The 23,185-nt window shown below is 45.0% G+C and overlaps 2 protein-coding genes and 1 long non-coding RNA gene across 13 annotated transcripts in view; 1 reads left to right on the top strand and 2 right to left on the bottom strand.

Moving 5' to 3' along the window:
• Positions 1 to 1,276: 1,276 nt before the first annotated feature.
• LOC113890359 (L-amino-acid oxidase-like) lies at positions 1,277 to 9,557 on the bottom strand. Its single transcript, XM_027538257.1, has 7 exons — positions 9,542 to 9,557; positions 7,648 to 7,901; positions 7,092 to 7,204; positions 5,481 to 5,682; positions 4,897 to 4,962; positions 4,549 to 4,682; positions 1,277 to 3,759 (listed from the first exon to the last, which is right to left on the bottom strand). Exons 1-7 carry the CDS (start codon positions 9,555 to 9,557, stop codon positions 2,967 to 2,969), a joined length of 1,578 nt encoding a protein of 525 aa, XP_027394058.1. The 3' UTR covers positions 1,277 to 2,966.
• Positions 8,547 to 23,185, top strand: part of LOC113890028 (olfactory receptor 2D2-like) — a 192,972-nt gene continuing 178,333 nt past the window's right edge. For 8 of the 11 annotated variants that reach the window (XM_027537565.1, XM_027537562.1, XM_027537564.1 and 5 more), the window contains exon 1: positions 13,958 to 14,782. The gene's annotated coding sequence lies outside the window, so the exon portion shown is untranslated. Of the gene's footprint in view, positions 10,623 to 13,957; positions 14,783 to 15,236; positions 15,779 to 23,185 lie in introns of those variants that run through there. The other 3 variants (XM_027537561.1, XR_003510414.1, XM_027537560.1) reach the window with 3 other exon arrangements.
• Positions 11,098 to 14,657, bottom strand: LOC113890034. The gene is made up of 3 exons (XR_003510415.1): positions 14,574 to 14,657; positions 12,160 to 12,292; positions 11,098 to 11,549 (listed from the first exon to the last, which is right to left on the bottom strand). It is a non-coding gene; the product is annotated as an uncharacterized LOC113890034 (long non-coding RNA).

Genomic DNA, 23,185 nt, shown 5'->3' with positions numbered 1-23,185 from the left:
GCTCAGGTCACAGGTCTCCTTTGGCATCTACCCACTTATGCTCCTGTTAGTGTTGTGAGCCTCTTGACAGTCTTCCTCAAATTCCTTTTCAACTTAAATCACTCAGATTTGATTTCAGATTTTTGTCACTGAGAACCTCATGTGGCAGTTCTACAACAAAAAACTATCTCTGAACATTTTTATCTTCTGCCTAATACTCCCACCCAAATGCTGGGAGTCATTTCCCTCCAAACTACAGATTGGGTCTGTGGTTCCATCCTCCATTCTCCTCTCCCGCTACTTAATCCTCTTTGCACAGCTGATTTCCATGCCCCTGGGGCCTCAATTTTATCTCCGATGGGCAGAGGCCAGCAAAGAGCCCTTTGCTTCCTTGTTCTTGCCTCTGCTCTTCCCTGATTTGTTTCTTCAGGGCCGAGGGGGTTTATGGTGAGCTCTTCCCCAGGGACCTTGCTCTCCCCGAGTCCCACCTTCTTCTTCTTTCTCTGCCTGGACTTCACTGGGTCAGGATTCCTCCTTTTTTCTAAGAGCCTCAAGAAGGTATGGCCTTTGTCATGATACTAATGGGGTTATTAAAGATAAACAGCCCAGAAGACAGTTTGGAAAGTGACTCCTCCCTTGGTGTAGACAGGTTCTAGGGAGTTCACCATGTGCATCATGACTGTTGGTGGTGAATCATCTTGCACTGGAAACTCCAAGGGAGCTGATTTAATTCAGGCCTGGAATGGCTCAGCTGTATTCCCTAGCCCAGCCTAGAGTTATATCCATCTGCTTTATTTGTCTGTCCAGCCTATAATTCTTAGAAGATTGTCCCATTCTTCCCTTTCACTGGCTGCTGATCACAAGATCTACTTTCTAGGTTGAGAGGTGGGCCCAACTAAGCATGGATGGACAGGATGAAAATATAAATGAATGCTCTGGCTTCCCAGGTGGCTCAGTGATAAAGAATCCTCCTGCCAAGCCAGAGACGTGAGTTCAACCCCTGGGTCAAGAAGATTCCCTGGAGAAGGAAATGGCAATCAACTCCAGTATTCCTGCCTGAGAAATCCCTTGGACAGAGGAACTTGATGGGCTACAGTCCATGGGGTCGCAAAGAGCTGGACACGACTTAGCAACTAAAACAACCTGGGAGAAAGAAGCCCTTTCTTTCCCCTTGAATGGAAACCTATGAAGATATAATCTTGGAGTTGCTTCTGACTGTCTTTCTTGCCAGAAGAATGAAGTAAGCTGTATTAGATTCCTAGGGCTGCTGAAACAAATTACCATAAAATTAGGTGGATTAAAACAGCAGAAATTTATTTTCTCACAGCACTGGAGAATAGAAGTTCAAGACCAGTGTCACAAGGTTGGTTCTTTCAGAGAGCTCTGAGGCAGAGTCTGTTACATGCCTCCTCCTAGTTTTTGGAGGTTTCTGCAATCCTTGGCATTCCTTGGCTTGTAGATGCATCACTCCAATCTGCCTCCATCTTCACATGGCTGTCTTCCCTCTGTGTATGTTTGTGTTCAATTTCCCTTCTATCAGGACACCAGTTACTGGATTAGGGACCATACAAATCCAATATGGCCTCATCTTAACTTGATTACATCTGCAAAGACTATTTCCAAATAAAATCACCTTCACAGGTTTTGGGTAGATATGAATTTTGGGGACCATCATTCAACTCAATATGGACACTAACTTAGGAAAGCAGAATCAAGAGGTGGGAAGAGAGAAGCTTAGTGATGACTTATCAGTTCCTGAACACAATTAGTCTTGGTGAAGTAAGCTTCATCCTGGACTTTTCAGATATGCGAGCCAAAACATTGCCTTTTCCCTAAGGTAGTTTGGGTTTGATTTCCAGCACCTGAATTGGAAAAAGCCCTGACTGATACAGAGGTACATAGAAAACCCAAATTAAGTAGGCTGGGGTTTTAACAATGGACCAAATGCAGTAAGAAAATGTCTCCTCCCTCTATCCCTTCTTCCTATAAATATGCCATTTTCAGGACATCATGCTGATCTTGAGTCCTCCTGGTAGGAAAGCTGTCTAATGAGAGGGTTTACCACTTTATTTACTTCTGTCTACTTGGATAAATAAGAGGTAATAGTACCAGAAGTTCCACAGTCCAGATGTTTAGGACTCTAGGTAGAAAAGGTTGTAGCTCAAAGGAAAGAGGTCCTTGGGGGTCTAAGTTTGGTCATTAAGAAAGGATTTGGGGAGAGGGAACACTTTCAGCTAGGCCTGGAAGGACAGGGCAGATGTTAATGAGGAACAGAGTGTGGAGGGAACATCTAGAATGTACTTGGTATCCTCCTAGGCGGATGTGTGGACTGGACAGGCAGAGGCAGGGAGGTGAGTTCTAATTGGTGATGAGGAGATAAGGGCGGAGATAAAAAGTCCATGGGCCAGGAGATGCCTAGGAAGCCAGGTCCTGTTTTGCGGGCTCAAAAAAGAGCAAAAAAGAACTGTTATCTCCCATCCACCCTGACTCCAGCTGAACTAAGATGTGGGGCCCCTGGCTCAGGCACTCAATGATGGGGTTTGCTGCACTGTGGGTTCATGTGGCTAATCTGTGTTTTAACAGTGCTGTGGTTTGAGTTTGTCTGTTCCTTTAGGGGCTTCTAATTGTAGATGTCAGAAATTTGGGAGTTGTTGAAATCTTTCTCTTTTGCCTGTTACTATTATGCAAGCTAAGGTCTGATTCTAGTACCTCCATCCTTGATTTTTTTCCCCTATCCCTCCAAATACCCTGACTCTGCTGACCCTTCTCAAGGGCTTGCAGGAGAGAGAAGCAGGAAAGGGGATGAATTTGCCAGCTGGGGTCTTTGTCTGGTATTTGGAGCATCCTGTTTGTGGGCCAGGGAAACTAACACTGAAGTCTCGCCAGGGTCTCTGCCTCCAACTCCCACCTCACAGGCTGCTTCCTGCCAGATTCCCTCAGGGATTTCTCTTAGGGTTAGAAATGATTGTGACTGTTGGTGAAGGGTTCTATCTCTCGGTGATCTCTTTGTCCACGGCAGCCTGGATGTTCTTGGCTACCTGGAGGCCGGACTTGATAGCTGTGTCTATCCAGGCGTGGGGCAGGCAGGTGTGCTCGCCAGCAAAGTGGATACGGCCCTCTGGCTGGAAAAGTTGCTGTGAATAGTCCACAAACTGATAGGGTGTGAACTCAGTAAAGGCGCCCATGAAGAGGGGGTCCAGAGACCAGCGCTTGACCACAGAAGAAGGGCACATGCGCCGCAGCTCCTCCTTGGGAATCTGGTGCACCGCCGCCAGGTCCCTCAGGACGATATCCACCACCTGGTCCCGCTGCATGGATATGAAGAAGAGGGAGTCTTTGTCCACGGTGTAGGAGGCCAGCAGGACGCCCTTGCCGCTGGGGAGGCGGTGGCTGGGGTAGTAGATGTAGCGGGAGGGCAGGTCGGTAATGGAGACCCCGCCCTGGATGCCGTCCCGCTCCCAGAAGGACTCGTTGCATGCCAGAACCACCTTGGTGGCGCTGGTATAATGCACTGAACGGAGCGCGTCCATCTTGTCTTGGGAGAGCGGGGGCTCAAAGGTGATGAGATGCGTCGCCTTGGCTGAGGCGGAGATGATGACAAAGTCTGCGGTGAGGGTGTGCAGGGTAGAGTTGGTTTCTCCCATCCGGTAGGAAATCCGAACCTCAGGCCCATCTCTTACTACCTTCTCCACTTTGGAGCCCAGACGGATGGTGCCAGGCTTCAGGCTGGCGTTAAGGGCTTTGGGAAGCTGGTCAAAGCCACCGGTGATCTCGGAAAAGCTGTAGTGGTGAAGAGAGGGAAGGAGGAGGAGGGGAGTGTGGGAGGCACAAAGTCAGTCTGCTGAGTTGCCAGCAGCGATCCCAGTCCAAAAAGGGAGGAAACGGGCCTCCTGCAGTATGTGGTGGATACTTCATGCGTGCTCAGTCGTGTCTGACTCTTTTGTTACCCCACGGACTGTAGCATACCAGTTTCCTCTGTCCGTGGAATTCTCCAGGCAAGAATACTGGAGTGGGGTGCCACTTCCTTCTCCAGGGGATCTTCCGCACCCAAAGATGGAACCTCTGTTTCTTGGGTCTCTTGCATTGCAGGCAGATTCTTTACCATTGAGCAACCGGGGAAGTCTGTGCACTTCACACATCTCACCTTAACTAGCCTCTGTGAGGGAGGGTTCATTGCTTACTTTTATAGTCTGGAAAATGAACACCCAGAAAAAAGGGACTTTCTCCCAATGACATGTGCAATCTAGCAGAAAAACCCATGGCTTCAGCCACCATGCAATTCTGCATCCCAGGAGGCATCCTGCAGACCTACGTGTTCCAGCCCTTGCCCAGCTTGTGTGAATCTGAGTTGCATGACTTCTCTGAGCCTCAGCCTCCTCACTGGTAACATGACTCTGAATTATAGTGCCCTACCTTCCAAGTGATCATAGCATTAAATGTGATCATCCTTGGAAAATGCTTAGCATAGCACCTGGCACATAGGAACTACTCAGTAATCAAAGTCCCCTTTCTCTGTTCTGCGTGTTTGAGAAAGGGGCAGACTCAAGGTCTGGTCCAGATCAGCCTTACTCATTACTTGTGAAGATCATGTCCATCCGAAGGGACTCCAGAAGGGACTTGTAGTATCCAGCATCCTCATTCATCACATCCCTGATCATCTTTACTCCTCTTTGGCTCAGCATCCCTTCCTTCAGCAGGTAAGCCTGCTGGATGGAAGCATCAGATAGAGGACACAGTATGTAGGAAGGGCCTCAGTAGGGGCCTGGGGTAGGCAAGGTTGAAGCAGGGGTGAGGGGACTCCAGGGAGGTGAAGCCTTGGGCACTGGGAGAAGGTCCTGGTGGGAGGGGACAATCCCAGGGGTCTAGGTTGAGCACAGACCCCCTTTCATCCCTATCTTGGGACTTTGCCTCACTCACCTTGGTGGAGTAAGAATCATAAAAGGACATCAGGTGGCTGCAGTTTAATTCTTTCAGGCTTTTGAGCTGTAGAGAAGAGCAAGGGGTAGCAACTTGAAAGTCACAGAGCCAGAGGCGGGACTTCTGGGTTCTCTGGATGATTCTGTGAAGAGGGTGGGGACTAAGAGGAAGTAGATGGAAGGAAAAGGGGGAGGGAGTTTCCACCTCCTAAATTTTCTCTTTCCCCCCAGATATCTCCTTCATTTAATTTAAAGGTGAAGACATTTACTTCAATCCAGGAAGACTGATTCATTACCAAGGATTGGATTACCGGCTGATTCCCCTTCCTTCTACTGCTTAACCAAGGAATGGATGATTAGTCCACACGGGACAGAAGAGATGGAGCTGGGCACTAGGGCTCGGGTGGCAACGTTCTTAGGGGGTGTTAAAAGGAAAATAGACCAATGATAAGAGTATCAGGTAGGAGTAAGGTGGCCTGATGGATGGTCACCTAACTTGCAAGGTGACTTTTGGCCAGACCTGTTTTTTCCTGACCCTGGGGTGGCAGCGGGGGGAGGTGGGGAGAGGGAGGAGGCAGGAGTCACCTTGCCAATGGACTGGTAGAAGAGATTTATAGCATTCTTGCCCTTTTCTCTTGGATTCATGGAATAGCCTAGAAGCTCTGGGTTGGCCTTAACCTCCCCGGCGCGGTAGCGTTTTCTGTTGATGAGGAACCAGGTGTTGTCATGGTACTGGAGGAACTTGTTTAGCTTCAGGCCCAGCTTCCTGACATAGGTGTGGACCAACCTGGAACAGACACAGGCTCAACATGGCCCTCATCCATGTGACACCTCTTTCCTGCTTACCTCACAGTAGAAACTGTTTCCAGGAAAACCAGTTTCTTCGTGTGCCCAAGGAGCCCAGACCGACTGCCGCCTCATCTCTAACCTTGCCTTCTCTTACTGCTGCATTGGTTCTTTTTCTCCTATTTTTGCACTGAGGGAGACAGGGAGTAGGTTTTCCCCATGACTGAAAGAAGGCCCTTAAGGAAATCCCAGCATATAGAGCTCAACTACAGAGCCCAAGACATCTTGTTTCAAGCAGAATTTAAAATTCCATTTCTAAGTAAGCTTTAAAAGTGAAAGTGTTAGTCGCTCAGTTGTGTCCGACTCTTTGCAACACCTTGGACTGTAGCCCACCAGGCTCCTCTGCCCATGAAATTCTTCAGGCAAGAATACTGGAGAAGGTATTCTTGGGGATTGTCCCGACCCAGGTTCTCCTGCCTTGCAGGCATATTCTTTACCATCTGAGCCACCAGAGAAGCCCTAAGTAAGTTTGAGGCCATATCTAAAGACTCCTACTTTGGGCTGCTACTGTTAATTTTTGGTTTGGTTTAGGATAGTGTTTGTAGGGAAATCTTGGGTTTAGTTTCCACTTAAGGCAAAAAATGAGGCATGTGGTGGGGCACCAGGCAAAGGATCTTTTTGTCTTACAAGCCCCAGAACTGGGGGCCAGGTTGTCTTCCAGATTCTGATTTAGAAATTGAGCATATACTTTGGTGCCAGGTACTCCCTTGATTTTGAGGAGCTTTGTCACTTCCTCCTAGGAGAACCTTAAGTCAGTCACTTAATATCTCTGAGCCCAATTTCTTGATTTGTAAATAGGAAAAATAAGAGTATTACATTGTAGGGTTGTGAGAGTCAAATGAAATAATGCACATATAGTACTTAGCACAGGGCCACGCACATAGTAGGTGTCCGCGAATGACAGCTACTATTATTATTATTTATTTTATAGCTTAAAATAGTATCTGGCCTCCCTGGTGGCTCAGACTGTAAAGAATCTGCCTGCAATGCAAGAGACCTGGGTTGGATCCCTGGGATTGGGAAGATTCCCTGGACAAGGGAATGGCTATCCCCTCCAGTATTCTTGCCTGGAGAATCCCATGGACAGAGGAATCTGGCAGGTTATAGCCCACAGGGTCATAAAAGAGTCGGACAACAAATGGTCATTATTAGTTTGGGATCTTCCACTTTCTGTATCACCCTAAGCTCCGAGCCTTGATCATCTCTGTCAGCTGGGGGACCAGACTTGCAGGATTGAATCGCATGAGACAGTGAGTCTGAAAGGGATCTGACACAGTGGCAGCAGCCCATCCTCTACTCCTCTTAATTCTTCCTCCTTGCCTTTTGCTCCATCCCTGTCCTGAGACTTACCTGTGGGACTTTGGGATTCGCATGGGCCCCAGTTCATAGTACCAGCCCTCCTTCTCGTTCCTGAATGTCATCACTCGACCCCCGACGTGGTTGCTGGCTTCCAGGATGGTTACCTAGTATCCAGGGAGGCTGCTGTCACTCCCAGAGTCATCTACTCCCTTTTCCCACCTGGCCTGGCCACAGGTTCTATTCTAGAATTCCCACTGGTAGGTCCCTGAATGTGCAGGATAACCAAACTGGGCAGAGTGGGGTTTTCTCCCAGAGGGACCTGAGTAATGTAGGTGATGCAGAAGGGCTCCAGGGTTGCAGGGGTCAGAACACCTCTTGGCCCTTTCTGGCTAGCATAGCCCTTCTCTGCTTTTATTTCCAAAAGAACACAAGTTGCAGTTAAGTCTCAGGGGATGCAGTTTTTTGAGGAACAATAACTAGGGGCTAAGAGCCCCAGTGGGTTATGCTCAGTTGTCTAAAGGTTGGCTGTAACCCCACTCCTTTTTTTTTTTCACCCAACGAAGTAAAGTGGAGGTGAATGATTGAGGCCCCTCCCACACCAGCTTACCTGATGGCCCGCATCTTGCAGGGCCTTGGCCGCGGTCAGCCCTGACATGCCAGCTCCCACCACCACTATGCGCTTGGGCACTGGGGAGGTGTGGAGGCCCTCCTGGGCTGTGACAAGGATAGACTCATATTCAGGGTCGTGGAAACACTTAGCCAAGTCCTCATAGTAGCCAAGGCAGCTGGGAGTGGCCAAGAAAAGCCCCAGGATCAGGATTCCTGGGGCAGAGAAAGGAATGGGGGCTGGGGCTGTGCACCCTGCCCTACCTGTCTGTGTCTGTCATCCTCGTCTGTGTGGATGAGTGGGAGTGGTAAGGTCAGGAGTGTCTGTCCACTGTGCACTTGCAAACATGCGTTTGTGGTTGTGTCTGTGTCTGTGTTGTGTGGGATATGAATGATGTGTGAACTATGCTAGCTTTAGTTATGTGGGTGTGAATGTTCACGTGTGTGGGTGTGATTGGAAAATCCTGGTTGTGTGCAGCTTCCTATTGGAGGGTAAATGTGCCTGCTTCTGATGGTGAGTGTGTGTGTATGAGGTTGTCTATGATAAAATTGCTGTGGTTGCGAGTCTGGGTCATTGCCCTGTGTAACTGTGCATTGTTTGTGATTTTATGTGAAATGAGTATGTTGTGGAACAGTGTAGGTACCCGAGTAAATGTGTGGGTGTATCTGTACAGAAAAGTGAGAGATGTTGTAGAAATAGTGCACGTTGGCCTGTGTTTGGAGGAGGGAGAATGATATGTATGCATTTGCTTGAGTTTCAGAGAGAATTTGGTTGCTTGTGTTCTTTGTTTGATTCCCTGTGTGTGTTTGAGCATGAGGTGGGACTGGGGAGCCTGAGGGTGTCTGTATTCTTTGGAAATGTGTGCATTTGTGAGAGGGTGTGTGTGTGTGTGTGTGTGTGTGTGTGTGTGTAGCACAGTTCTCTTCGGGGAAGGGGAGTAGGGGAATTATGACCACTTTCTCAATGACTACTCATGCCCCACAGGAACTTGCTAGTCCTGTTGTTCTTCTCCAGCCTCACAGTATTTTCTTCAAAACATTCTATGTTTTCTAATGTGCAGTCAAGATTGAAAACCATAGTTAATACATAACGTAAGTCCAGAGTGACTTGGTTTTCTCCTATACAAATAACTATTCTGATGTACAGAGATATTCCCCTAAGAGTCTGAAACCCTGGAAGAGAGTCTGTGTGGTTTCCTTGGTGCCACTTGGCTCTAAAGGGAACAGCCAGGAGCTGTGACACATGGAGTGCCCCCTCACTAGCTCTAGGTTTTTTGGCGGGTGAGAATCCCCTTAGTCCAGTCTTTGTACTGGCAGCACAGCTGAAGCTCTCAGAAGAGAAGGGGTCTTCAGGGGCCACCCACTGAGGAGGAGCAGAGACCCCGCTGGTTCCCAGTGCAGGCCATTCCCAATGCTAGAAGGGCCTTCTGAAGGGGCGACTTCTCAGGAAAGAGGAGAGGAGTGACCATGCCCCGTGGGACAGAGCGTCAAGCCTCCCAGCAGCCCCACCAGGCCTACCTCAACCTCTGAAATCCATTTTCCACCTGGGACAGGTTTTCCCATCTCCCTGTGTGATTTCCATTCTGTCTCAGTCCCCATGACCTTCCCCTTGAGTGGGCCCAACCTCCAAATGCATTCTCTAGATCTGTATCTATCCTCTTGACTCACTTTCAACACCTTGACCTACTCATAGCCCCTGACCTAGCTCCCGTCCCATCTCATACGCACCCCTCTTTCCCTAGCCTGGCCCTATGCCCAGACTCCCTCTTGGACCCATTTCACCCTCCCCCCAGCCACCCCCACTCCACAATCTAGCTCTTCTGCCCTGTTTCAGCATCCAATACCTCCTTCCTCAGGTGCCTCTCCCTCAGATTCAGAGGAGGGACCCTCCTTACCTCTCATCTTGACCATGGCCCTGCAGCTCAGGCTGAGTCTGGTACAACTCTCCCTCTCTTTAAGAGGAGCCAGCTCCACCCAGCAGTCACTGGCCTCATCCCATTAGGCTACCCTAGGGGCCAATTGGCTGGGCCAAGCAGAAAAACCCTGCCCTCAAGGCCTGGCTGTCAGGTAAAGATGATTGTGGTGACTCAGTCCCCCCCACCTCCCCGCATCTTCTGCATCCCTATATTCCTTCTGGCCCATCTCCCTTCCTAGGGAAAGCCCCTTCTCCCAGCTCAGATCACAGTCATTGACGGGAAGGGGTTGTGGATGCCAGGTGGGCCATCCCAAACTTGATGGGATCATCTCCCAGGAAGGGGTAAGGATTGGGAATGAACCTCTGGGCTGGTTTGGAAATCCAGAGTCTCGGTTCCCAGCACAGGCCAGACCTCCTGACTGCTCTCACTAGAGAATGTTCCTGTTCCGCTGCTGTCTCACTGCGGAGACTTCTGCTCCAAGGTGAGGATTCTAGCCATGAGTTCCTGTGGGAGGACTGGGCTCTCCCCACCCCTCTCAGGTGTTACCTCTGTGGGCAGGATAGAGTCTCTGGTCTGGCCCATTTGCCGTGGGGAGTGGGCGTTTTCTCCATTCCTCTGGGGCCCCCAGGGCTTCCTTAGGCACAGGCGGGCTTCTCTGGCACTGGAATTGCTTCTCCTGGGGACTCAGGCCAGCTGGCTGTGGTTCCAGCACGAGTCTTTGTTCTCTGTGTACAGTGCAGGGAGAAGGGGCTGGAAACCGTCACAGAGCAGCAGCCTGGGGCTGGGGAGGGGGCTGGAGTATGAGCAGATGTTCAGCAGCTGGGACACAGGACTCAGATCCTGGGCACTAGGGTGGCATTGGAGAAAGGGCACCAGCAACGGAATCAAACAGACTGAGTTCAAATTCTGCTTAGTCATGTTGTAGCTGTGTGTCTTAGGACATATAGTATGCTTCTCTGAGCCTGGGTTTCTTTATCTGTAAAACTGGGTAATAATACTTTCTTTCTTTACAGGGTATTTCAAGGATTAAATGAGATGATGTGTGAAGAGCCTGGCATAGGTAGGTACCTAAGCTGGTTTCCTTCTTTCCTTTTGGAGATAGGGTTTGTCACACAACTGCAATAGCTCTAAAAAGAGGTAGTTCCTCCATCACAGAGTTGCTAGCAGTGGCAGATAGAATGATGTTTAAAGAGAAACTGAATTGCTGGGCAGGTCGAGGACTCTTGCTTTCTTGCTCTCATTCTATTGTCAATTCTTTTAAATTTTTAATAGCTTTATTGGATATAATTTATATACCATACAATTCACCCATTTGAAGTGAACAATTCCATGGTTTTTAGTGTATTCACAGAGTTATGCTACTGTTACCACAACTAACTTAAAACATTTCCATTATTCTTCAGGAAACTCAAACTGGGGCTCTGTAACAACCTAGAGGGATGGGAAAGGGTGGGAGATGGAGGGAGGTTCAAGAGGGAGGGGACACGTGTACAACTATGGCTAATTCATGTTGATGTGTGGCAGAAATCCAACCAATGCTGTAAAGCAATTATTCTTCAATTAAAAATAAATAAACAAACAAACAAAAAAAAGAAATCCCATACACTTTAGCCATCACCCCCCATTCTCTGCATCCCCCTAACCCTAGGGATCCACTATTCTGCTTCCTGCCTCTATGGGTTTGCCTGTTTTGGACATTTCATATAAATGTAATCACACAATATGTGGTCTTTTGTGGCTGGCTCCATTCATTTAACATAACCTCTTTAAGATTCATCCATGTTGCAGCATGTATCAGTACTTCATTTCTTTTCATGGCTAAATAATAGCCATTTCTGGATGGCTCTTATTCCATTTATGACTGAATAATATTCCATTTATACCACATTTTGTTTATCCACTCATCTTTTGGGTTTGACCATCTGGTGTAGTGGGAATTCCTAATAACGTACTTTCTCAGCCTTGAGAAGTTCCACAGAAATAGAACCTGGAAAAACAGCATATATTAAGAAACTATGTTAATAATTATCTTTCACGCTTTTCTTAGAATAATAGCCTTGTTACAAACCCCAAGGCCAGACCCAGAAGGGAGTATGACTGGGATCATGAAAGCATGGACTTTGGAACACTGGGTCGGCGCCAGGCATGAACGCTGCCTACACACTTGCTGATTGTTCTCGAGACTTGCCCAAAAAGGAAATGGCCTGGGATAAAAATAAGGAAATCTGGACTATGTCAGTGTAATCCATGACATTTAGGAGTATGTGGTTGAAACAGAATATGTCTTGAGAAAGATAAGGCCAAAGAAATTCTTGTAGTCTGCATTTAGGAATAAAATCTGGACTCAGAGTGGACTCTGCACCTCAGTCCAGTAGACGCTGCAGGTCTCCTGACCCACTGCACCAGATTTTGTGTTCTGTCTTCATTCTCGTCGCTCGCTCCCAGACCATTAGGGCAACAATCTGGTTTCCCACGTTCTAGCTGTTATACATAGTGTGGCTATAAACATTCTTTTTATGTGGATATAGGTTTTCATTTTTCTTAGGCATACACTTTGGAGTGGAATGGCTGGGTTATGTGTTAGTTCTATGTCTCACCTTTGCAGGAACTGCCAGATTGGTTTCGAAAATGGCTGCACCATTTTACTTTCCCACCAGCAATGAATGAGAGCCAATTTCTTCTCATTCTCCATGACACTTGCTATTATCCGTGCTTTTGATTATAGCCGTCCTAGTGGGGGTAAAGTAATATTTCATTGTTTTCTCATTTGTACTTCCCTGATGATAAGTGACTTAAAACTCAACATCCAGAAAACAAAGATTATGGTATCCAGTCCCATCACTTCATGGCAAATAGATGGGGAAACAATGGAAACAGTGCCAGACTTTATTTTCTTGGGCTCCAAAATCACTGCAGATGGTGACTGCAACCATGAGATTAAAGATGCTTGCTCCTTGGAAGAAAAGCTATGACCAACCCAGACAGCATATTAAAAAGCAGAGACATTACTTTGCCACCAAAGGTCCGACTAGTCAAAGCTGTGGTTTTTCCAGTAGTCATGTATGGATGTGAGAACTGGACCATAAATAAAGCTGAACACCAAAGAAATGATGCTTTTGACCTGTGGTGTTGGAGAAGACTCTTGAAAGTCCCTTGGACTGGAAGGAGATCCAATTAGTCAATCATAAAGGAAATCAGTCCTGAATATTCATTGGAAGGACTGATGTTGAAGCTAAAGCTCCAATACTTTGGCCACCTGATGTGAAGAACTGACTCATTTGAAAAGACTCTGATGCTGGGAAAGATTGAAAGGAGGAGGAGAAGGGGACGACAAAGAATGAGATAATTGGATGGCATCACCGACTTGATGGACATGAGGTTGAAAAAGCTCTGGGAGTTGGTAATGAACAGGGAGGCCTGGCATGCTGCAGTCCATGGGGTTGCAAAGAGACAGACATGACTGAGGGACTGAACTGAACTGAACTGATGATCAGTGACCTTGAACATCTTTTCATGTGCTTAATGGACATCTGTATATCTTCTTTGGAGAAATGTTCATTCAGATCCTTTGCCCATTTTTTCATTTGGTTACTTGTGTCTTTATTATTGAATTGTAAGGATTCTTTATTGTAGCTCAGCTGGTAAAGACTGCCTGCAATGCAGGGAAGATCCACTGGAGAAATGATAGGCTATCCACTTCAGTATTCTTGGGCTTCCCTGGTGGCTAAGATGGTAAAGGGTCCACCTGCAGTGTGGGAGACCTGGCTTCGATCCCTGGGTTGGGAAGATCCCCTGGAGGAGGACACAGCAACTCACTCCAGTATTCTAGCCTGGAGAATCCCCAAGGACAGAGGAGCCTGGTGGGCTATAGTCCACGGTGTCACAAAGAGTCCTAGGGGTCATAAAGAGTCAGAAATGACTGAGCGACTAAGCACAAGGGTTCTTTATATTGTAGATAAAATCCTTTTCACATATATGATTTGCAAATATTTCTGGCAGCCCCATTCCATGGGTTGCCTTTTTACTTTCTTGATGGTGTCCTTTGAAGCACAAATGTTTTTAATTTTGAAGAATCCTTATTTTTTCTTTTGTTGCTTGTGTATTTGGGGTCCTAAGAAACTATTGCCTAATCCAAGATCATAAGACTTACCCTTTGCTGTCTTCTACAAGTTTTATATTTTCAGCTGGTATATTGAGGTCTTTACTCCATTTTGAAGTGATATTTGTAAATGATGTGAGGTAGAGTTCCAACTTCATTCTTTTGAACATGACTATTCATTGTCTCAGCACATTTTATTAAAAGGACTATTCTTCCCTCCCTGGCCCTGAAGGGCAGGCAGGCTGCTCTGAGCAGGCGAGGGAGGTGGGGGGAGAGGGGTGGTGGGGTTGGGCTGGCGGCAGGCAGACAACGTGGAACTTCTGCGCTGCCCCCAGCTGTGCTGGGAAGAGCATGCAGTCTGACCTGGCCTTCTTCAGGTTCCCGCGGGATCTGGCCAGATGCCAGAAGTAGGTGGTGAACTGTAGGCGAGCAGACTTGGAAGATAAAATACCTAATCAACTAAATAAACATTATCAACCGTGTGCCAAACACTTTGAAACTTCTATGATCTGCAGAACTAGTCCTTAATGGGACCATTCTCCGAGATAATGCAATACCAATAGTATTCGATCTTAGCAGCCATTTGAATAATCCACATAGTAGACACAGAAAACGAGTAAAAAGAATTGAGTGAAGGTGAAATTGAGACACTGAAACAGAAAAAAAGTGATCGTGTTAACGACTCAACTTCTGAATGCCTTTTTAAAAGGCCTTGACCTGTTGATGAAACTTCTGAACAGGAACCAAAACATAAGGAAATAAACAACAGCAATGCTCAAAATTCCAGTGCAGAAGGAGGGGGTAAAGAGCAGGATGAAGACATTTTATCTTTAACTCTTGAAGAGAAGGAAAACAAAGAATACTTAAAATCTTTATCTAAAATTTTGATTCTTATGGGAAAACAAAACATACCTCTGGACGGCCATGAAGCTGATGAAATCCAAGAAAGTCTTTTTATTCCTGATAGCTTTCAAGTGCTGCTAGAGTGCCAGATCAGTTTTGGTGAAGAGGTTCTGAGAAAGCGCTTTGAGACAACAGCAGTTAACACACTGTTCTGTTCCAAAACAGCAGAGATAGATGCTAGAGATCTGTGAGAGCTACATTTGGGAAGAAACCCTCAGGTAAGTGAGAGATTCTCACTTCTTTTTCGTCATCACTGATGTGGTGGACATCACAGGGGAAGAGCACCTGCCTGTGTGGGTGAGGTTTGTTGATGAAGCTCCCAACCTGAGAGAGGAATTTGTAGGCTTTCTGTCTTATGAAGCTGATGCAGAAATTTCACACTATAACAACTGAGAAATGGGGATTAAACATGGAGTACTGTTGTGGCCAGGCTTACATTGTGTCTAGTGGATTTTTATCCAAAATGAAAGTTGTTGCTTCTAGACTTTTAGAGAAATATCCCCAAGCTACACACTCTGCTCCTCTTGTGCCTTAAATATGTTGTTGGCAAAATCAGTGCCTGTTATGGGAGTATCTGTCTCATTAGGAACAATTGAGGAAGTTTGTTCTTTTTTCCATCAATCACCACAATAGCTTTTAGAGCTTGAAAGTGTAATTTTTGTCCTCTTTCAGAACAATGAAGAAAGGGGAAAAGAACTGAAGGAAATTTGCCATTCTCAGTGGACAGATAGGCATGATGCTTTTGAAATCTTAGTGGACCTCCCACAAGCCCCTTTTTTAAGTTTAGATGGCATAAATATTGATACAAATGTTAGATGGAATAACTGTATAGCTGGCTGAGCATTTGTGCTCTATAGTGTGGTAACAGATTTTTATTTCATCGTTACCATTATTGTTCTTTAAAATGTTTTATCTTTTCCAAGAGGCTTTGGGAAAAATCTTCAGGGGCAAACTTCTGATGGCTTTTTTGCAACCAGTAGCTTGACTGCATTCACTAAATGAAGTGATGGGGAATATTGAAGTTTATCATGAACTTTGGCTTGAGGAAGCCACAGATTTGACAACCAAACTGTTTTCAGATGAAACTCCCAGGGAAATTTCACAGAGCTCAGCACAGTAACCCGGAATCTCAGCTAACCTGTGCTGCTGCTGTTGCTGCTAAGTCGCTTCTGTCGTGTCCGACTCTGTGCGACCCCATAGATGGCAGCCCACCAGGCTCCCCCGTCCCTGGGATTCTCCAGGCAAGAACACTGGAGTGGGTTGCCATTTCCTTCTCCAATGCATGAAAGTCAAAAGTGAAAGTGAAGTTGCTCAGTTGTGTCCGAATCCTAGCAACCCCATGGACTGCAGCCTACCAGCCTCCTCGGTCCATGGGATTTTCCAGGCAAGAGTACTGGAGTGGGGTGCCAGTGCCTTCTCCGCAGCTAACCTCTGAGAGTTACTATAAAGAAACTCTAAGTGTGCCAACTGTGGAACACATTATTCAGGAACTGAAAGATATATTCTCAGAACAGCACCACAAAGCTCTTAAATGCTTATCCCTTGTACCCTCTATCATGGGACAGCTCAAATTCAATACATCAGAAGAGCACCATGCTGACATGTACCGAAGTGAGTTACCTAATTCTGACACACTGCTGAGCTGCATTGTTGGAGAATCAAATGGAAACACAGAGGGAAAGATATAGAACTTCCATCCACTATTTATGAAGCCCTTCATCTACCAGACATCAAGTTTTTTCCTAATGTTTATGCATTGCTGCAGGTCCTATGCATTCTTCCTGTGATGAAAGTTGAGAATGAACACTAGAAAGTGGGCGAAAGCGTCTCAAAGCATACTTGAGGAGCACTTTGACACATCAAATGTCAAGTAACTTGGCTTTGCTTAACATAAATTTTGATATAAAACATGACTTGGATTTAATGTTCGATACGTATATCAAACTCTATACAAGTAAGTCAGAGCTTCCGGCAGATAATTCAGAAACCATTGAGAATATCTAAGAGATTTTTAACCTAGACTTTCTCTTTGATATTTGAAAAAAACCTGTAATACAGAAATTTTAAAATATCTTGCAGAAAAATTGTAAGGGTAGGCCACATAATCACTGAATATCTTGACCTGTAGGCCTCCCATTGAGTTCACTAGTCATTGATAATTTGCCTGTTTAAATGGCCTGTTTGAATGCCCATGCTTTGGAGACCAAACTGTTCTTCCAGAATATAGCATTTAAAGTACCATGTTACATTTTTATGTGATCTCTGCTATTGGCACTTTGGAATTGTTTTAGTTATTTTAGACATTATGTTTATCTCTGTGGATCCAATTGTCAGGTATTAAGTTATCAGATCTTTGAAAAAATAAAATTAGAGGAGGTATGGAAGGAAGGACCACATTTTGTAAAATGTTACAATGAAGCTCGTGACTGACTTTTGAATAGTACAAGTTTTAAGTATGCTATTAAAAATCTGTAAAGGACAGTTAAGAAAATTATCAGACTGTAAGAGAAACGTGTGAGCTTGTCAAACAAGGATTTCAGTGTAGATTTTGTCTTTATCAAATGAAGTTAAAGCAATAAGTTAAAGTTTGAATGGAAGAGCCTGCCATTGTTGTTCCACATCTGGTTATTGCTGTTTGCATTCCTTTATTGAGCCTACGTCTTTGTAAGCTTTTTGGCAGGTATATGTTGAACACTTCCGTTTCATGGTCAAGAGAGGATCAGAGGCCATGGATACCGACAACTGATTTGTCTATTTCCATGACTGTATCTACTGCCTCATCTCGATTTACAAGCAAAGCCTAGAAAACCTACAAAAATAAGTGTTTTGTAGTTTATCTAGGAATAATACAGAAAATATTGCTGTTATTTTTGGTGAAGAAAATAAATTTTGTATAGTTTATTTCAACCTAAATAAAATGTGAATTTTGTTTTATAAAAAGGACTATTCTTTCCTCATTAAATTATCTTGGAAAATTTATCCTTGTCAAAAATCAATTGACCATAAATGTGAACATCTATTTTTGGACTATCAATACTATTCTACTGAATTATAGGCAAATCCGTATGACACTAACACAGTGTCTTGATTATTGGTTACTATAGTTTTGTAGTAACTTTTAAAATTGGTCAAAGGCTGTTTTGCCTATTCTAGGTGCCTTAACCTTCCATATGAATATTTTTTTCCCTTCCTTTTTAAAATTTTTATTTATTTTTATTTGAAGGATAATTGCTTTACAGTATTGCATTGGTTTCTATCAACATGAATCAGCCATAGGTTTACCCATGTCCCCTCCCATTTGAACATTTCTCCCACCTCCCTTCCCATCCCATCCATCTAGGTTGTTACGAATGTTAGGATCAACTTTCCAATTTCTGCCAAATGCCAGTGGGATTGTGATAGGGGTTGTGTTGAATCTGTAGACAATTTAGGAAATATTCACATCTTAACAGAGTTTATTATTCTGATACATGAACCTGAGATGTCTTTCTATGTATATAGATCATCTTAATTTCTTTAAACAATGTTTTATAGTTTTCAGAGTATTGTTTTGTACTTCTTTTATTAAATTTATTCCTAAGGATTTCATTATTTTGATTCTATTATAAAGAGACTTTGCTTAATTTCATTTTTAAATTGAAATACATGGTAAGAGCTCATGTGGTTTCTGTGTTTTATTCCATTGATATGGTATATTACATTAATTGATTTTCAAGTGATAAACTAATCTTGCATTCCTGGGAGGCTGAGGACTTTTGCAGTTGTTATTGTCACTGACAAAGAGATGAGGCGGCCCCACACTCAAAAGTAGAGTCTGGGTTGGAAATCCTGGTGGAGCCTCAAGTTACCATGCATCTCTTACACCGACTCTGTGTACTTTCTAGAGAGCACATTTGCCTGCTGGATTAGCTTCGTGCTGATGAGCTTCCTGGGGCCTCAGCAAACCAGGAAACGTCTAGGGGAGTGACTGAGGGGGATTTTTTGGAGACCCTGTGTTGTAGGCTGGAAAATGGCTCCCCAAGGATGTCCTAAGTCCTGGGGCCTGTGAATTTTACCTTATATAGCAAAACAGAGTTTGTGTGTGTGATTAATCTTCTGAGATGGGGAGATGATCCTGGGGTTACCAGGTGGGCTCTAAATATAGTCACAAGGGTCTTTATTAGAAGGAAGGCAAGAAGGTCAAAGGGGGTGAGGATGATGCGAATATGGAAGCAGAGGTTGGAGTGATGTGGTTGCAACCCAAGGGACACCAAAGTAGCCTCTGAAAACTGGACGATGTCAGGAAGAGATTCTCCCCCGGAGCCTCCAGGAAGAACCAAACCTGCAAACGCCATGATTTTAGCTCAAGGTTCACTTTGGGCATCTGACCTCCAGAACTATGAGAGAATGCATTTGTGTCATTTAAGGTCACTAAGTTTGTGACAGTTTGTTACAGCAGCAACAGGAAACTAATATACCCTACCTCCTGGTTTTCTGGGCAGCACAGGTCTGAGCACTAGAACTCTTCCTCAAACCCTATCACAACTGACTTCCCAGAGCTCTTGTTCCCTGTCCCTCCTGTTTCTACATCCTGAGTTTCAAAACACTCCTGTGTATGCTCCTGGTAGTTCCTCTGAGCTTTGCAGGTGAGACGGGAACACAGAAGTAATGCAGTCAGCCCACTAGGATTTAATTCTTGTATCTACTACTTGTGAGCTGTGTTGGTGGGCAAGTCACATCACTTTTCTGAGCCTCAACAGATGTGGATTTCCTCTTTTCCTGTTTTGTGTTCTGGGAGAGACTGGTGCCATGGAAACAAGCCCTTGACTCAGAACCAGGACGGCTGGATGCGGGATCTGCCATTGTAGGGCACAGATTCTCCAGCTGTGGCACGTGGGCTCCAGAGCACATGGACTTTGGTAGTTGAGGTGTGTGATCTTAGTTCTCCAAACAGGGATCAAGCCCATGTCCCCTTCATTGGAAGGTGGATTCTTAACCACTGGACCACCAGGGAAGTCCAGTTGTTAAACTTGTAACATCACACCATTTATAGTCCTAATCTGCCAGTGGCTATAGGACATTTGTCACACTACTAAATCTCTATGACTCAGTTTCTTCATCTGCAAAATCATGAAGATTACAGCACCTGTCATAGGAATTTTAAAAAAATTGAAGTATAGTTGATTTACAATATTATATTAATTTCAGGTGTGCAACAAAGTGATTCAGCGTTTTTACAGATTAGATCAGATCAGTCGCTCAGTCGTGTCTGACTCTTTGCGACCCCATGAATCGCAGCACGCCAGGCGTCCCTGTCCATCACCAACTCCCAGAGTTCACTCAGACTCACGTCCATCGAGTCAGTGATGCCATCCAGCCATCTCATCCTCTGTCGTCCCCTTCTCCGCCTGCCCCCAATCCCTCCCAGCATCAGAGTCTTTTCCAATGAGTCAACTCTTCACATGAGGTGGCCAAAGTACTGGAGTTTCAGCTTTAGCATCATTCCTTCCAAAGAAATCCCAGGGCTGATCTCCTTCACAATGGACTGGTTGGATCTCCTTGCAGTCCAAGGGACTCTCAAGAGTCTTCTCCAACACCACACTTCAAAAGCATCAATTCTTCAGTGCTCAGCCTTCTTCACGGTCCAACTCTCAATCCATACATGACCACTGGAAAAACCATAGCCTTGACTAGACGAACCTTTGTTGGCAAAGTAATGTCTCTGCTTTTGAATATGCTATCTAGGTTGGTCATAACTTTCCTTCCAAGGAGTAAGCGTCTTTTAATTTCATGGCTGCAATCACCATCTGTAGTGATTTTGGAGCCCAGAAAAATAAAGTCTGACACTGTTTCCACTGTTTCCCCATCTATTTCCCATGAAGTGATGGGACCAGATGCCATGATCTTCATTTTCTGAATGTTGAGCTTTAAGCCAACTTTTTCACTCTCCACTTTCACTTTCATCAAGAGGCTTTTGAGTTCCTTATGCTCCAGTAAAAGTCATTAGAAGATACTGGCTCTAATTTCCTGTGCTATACAGTATATCCTAGTTGCTTATCTAGTTTATACATAATATGTATGTCTTAATCTCATATCCCTAATCTGCCCCTCTCCCTTTCCTCTTCACATAGAAAACTAGTTCACTTTCTGTAACTGTGAGTCTATTTCTTTTTGCATATGCATTAATGCATATTACTTTTTAGATTCCTTTTTAGATGTAAGTGTTATCATGCAGTATTTGTCTTTGTCTGACATTTCAGTAAGCATAATATTCTCTGGGTCCATCCATGTTGCTATAAATGGCAGAATCTCGTTCTTTTTTTATGGCTGGAGCTGAATAACATTTTATTGTATGTATACATCACTTCTTTATCAATTCATCTGTACATGGACATTTAGGTTGCTTCCATATATTAGTTACTATAAGTAGTGCTGTTCTGAACATGTAGCTTTTAAAATTCATGTTTTTCCTTTTTTTTTCCTGGATATATACCCAGGAGTGCAATAGCTAGACCATATGGCAGTTGTATATTTAATTTTTAAAGGAACCTCCATATACTTTCCACAGTGGCTGCACCAATTTCCATTCCTACCAGCAGTGTGCAAGTGTTCTGTGCCTCCTCTTCTCCAACATTTATTATTTGTAGATTTTTAATGATATTCATTCTAACAGGTGATATTTTACTGATATTTTGATTTGCATTTCTCTAATAATTAGTGATGATGAGCATCTTTTCACTTGCTTGTTAGGCATCAATCTGTCTTCTTTATAAAGCTGTCTATTCAGGTCTTCCATTTTTTGATTGGATTTTTTTGATATTGAGTTATATGAGCTGTTTATATATTTTGCATATTAACTCATAGGATATTTTGAATATTTAATGGATTATTGTAAGCAAAACACCTAAGAGGCAATGCTTATAAGGTTTGCTCTCATTATTATTACCACCATCATTGTTATTGTTTTGTTGTTGACATTATTGGAGAATTCCATAGACAGAGGAGCCTGGTAGGCTACAGTCCATGGGGTCACAAAGAGTCGGACATGACTCAGTGACTAACGCTTTCAGGGGATTTTCTGGTGGCTCAGTGGTAAAGAACCTGCTTGCCAATGCAGAAGATCTAGGTTTGGTCCATGGGTCAGAAAGATCTGCTGGAGAAGAAAATGGCAACCCACTCCAGCACTCTTGCTTGGGAAATGCTATGGACAGAAGGAGCCTGGCGGGCTATAGTACATGTGGTCACAAAAGAACTGGACACAACTTAGTGACCAAACAGCAGCAATCCTATTATCTTCTCTGACCTACATGTACTTTCATTGGCTCCACACAAGATTTAGTCTTGGGGGATACAAATACCCAGGAATCAAGATGCTGAGGGCATGCATGATAAGATACCTGCAACTAACTAATTATTACTCCACAGATGGACAGCTCTTTCTTCAAATTTCTAGAGAACAAAGCAGGGAAGGAGCACAGAGTCAGTGGAATGGGTCCGTGGCTGGGAGGCAGGACTTCTAGGTTCTAATCCCCTACACACTACCTCTTGCAGACCAGTGACTTTCCTTCTCTGAGCTTCAATTTTCATGGCTGTAACAGAGAGCAGGGAACTGGACATGTTGACCTTGAAGGCCCCTTATGACTTAGAGAGCAGTGAAGTGACCAAAACCAGCATCAATGACTCCCTCAGGACTTAGTCCATGACAAGTGCTCTTATCTGTTTCCATCATTGTCATCATCTGTAAAACAGGGACCATTACACCTCCCTCCCAGGTGTGTTGGGAGGACCTGATGAGAAATATACCTGAAAGTGCTTTGTGTGCAAGGCTGTCCCAAAGGACCACTAAGATGCTCTTGATCATTATACCATCAGCAACTGCTGCCATTTCCCTCAGCTCCCTCCCCAGACATAAACCCAGAAACTTTCTAGGACACCAGTCTTAGCAAAGGAGAGCTAATTCCCATGGAACCCCTCCCAGAAGCATTCTCAGTCTGGGGCTAATTACAGAGTCCCTGGATATTAGGACTGCCACAGCCCTAGCTTTTCCCTTCTTGCAGCCCACCCTCTTCTCCTCGAGGCCTGCAGGGCCACCTGGCTCAAAATTCAACATCCAGAGTCCAGTCTTGCTCCTCATACCAACCACCCCCACCCCCTGGCCCAGCCCCACTGGTGGTCACAACCAGCTCCAGGACAGCAGGAAGGATTTCAATTAGAGTTCAGGTAGAGCCATTAGTTTAGACACAAGCACTGAAGCCTGTGATATTGTGGACACAGCCCTAGCCCAAGAGGTTCGTAACGGGCTCTGTTTCTGGCTCTCCCACTATCTAGCTGCATGGTCTTTGCCAAATCCCTCATTTCCTCGAGATCGTATCACTTACCTGGAGTATGGAGAGTAGACGGATAGTAGGAACAAGCTTGACAGTCTTTTAAGTAATTCTGTCATTTAAAGAGTCAGAATGGCATGAGTTTCATCTTATCTTTGATCCTAGATTGCTTCTGACTTAAGGCAAGTCACCGCACCTCCTTGGGCCTCAATTTCTTCATCTATCCAATGGGCAAGTGGGTCCTGCATGGGCTATCTCTTCAGAGCTGAAGTGAGGGTCAGTGACACGGGGGAAGAGGAGTCAGGGCCTGGATCAGGG

Source organism: Bos indicus x Bos taurus, chromosome 3 (genome assembly GCF_003369695.1).
Source record: "Bos indicus x Bos taurus breed Angus x Brahman F1 hybrid chromosome 3, Bos_hybrid_MaternalHap_v2.0, whole genome shotgun sequence".
NCBI classification, from domain to species: Eukaryota; Metazoa; Chordata; class Mammalia; order Artiodactyla; family Bovidae; genus Bos; species Bos indicus x Bos taurus.
This window is presented reverse-complemented; position numbering and strand designations above follow the sequence as displayed.

Excerpts from the sequence above, each read along its gene's own strand:
- LOC113890359 (XM_027538257.1), bottom strand. Across the intron at positions 4,963-5,480 it reads TCTACCAGTCCATTGGCAAG|CTCAAAAGCCTGAAAGAATT; the intron begins GTGACTCCTGCC and ends TCTTCTCTACAG. Across the intron at positions 4,683-4,896 it reads ATGATTCTTACTCCACCAAG|GCTTACCTGCTGAAGGAAGG; the intron begins GTGAGTGAGGCA and ends TCCATCCAGCAG.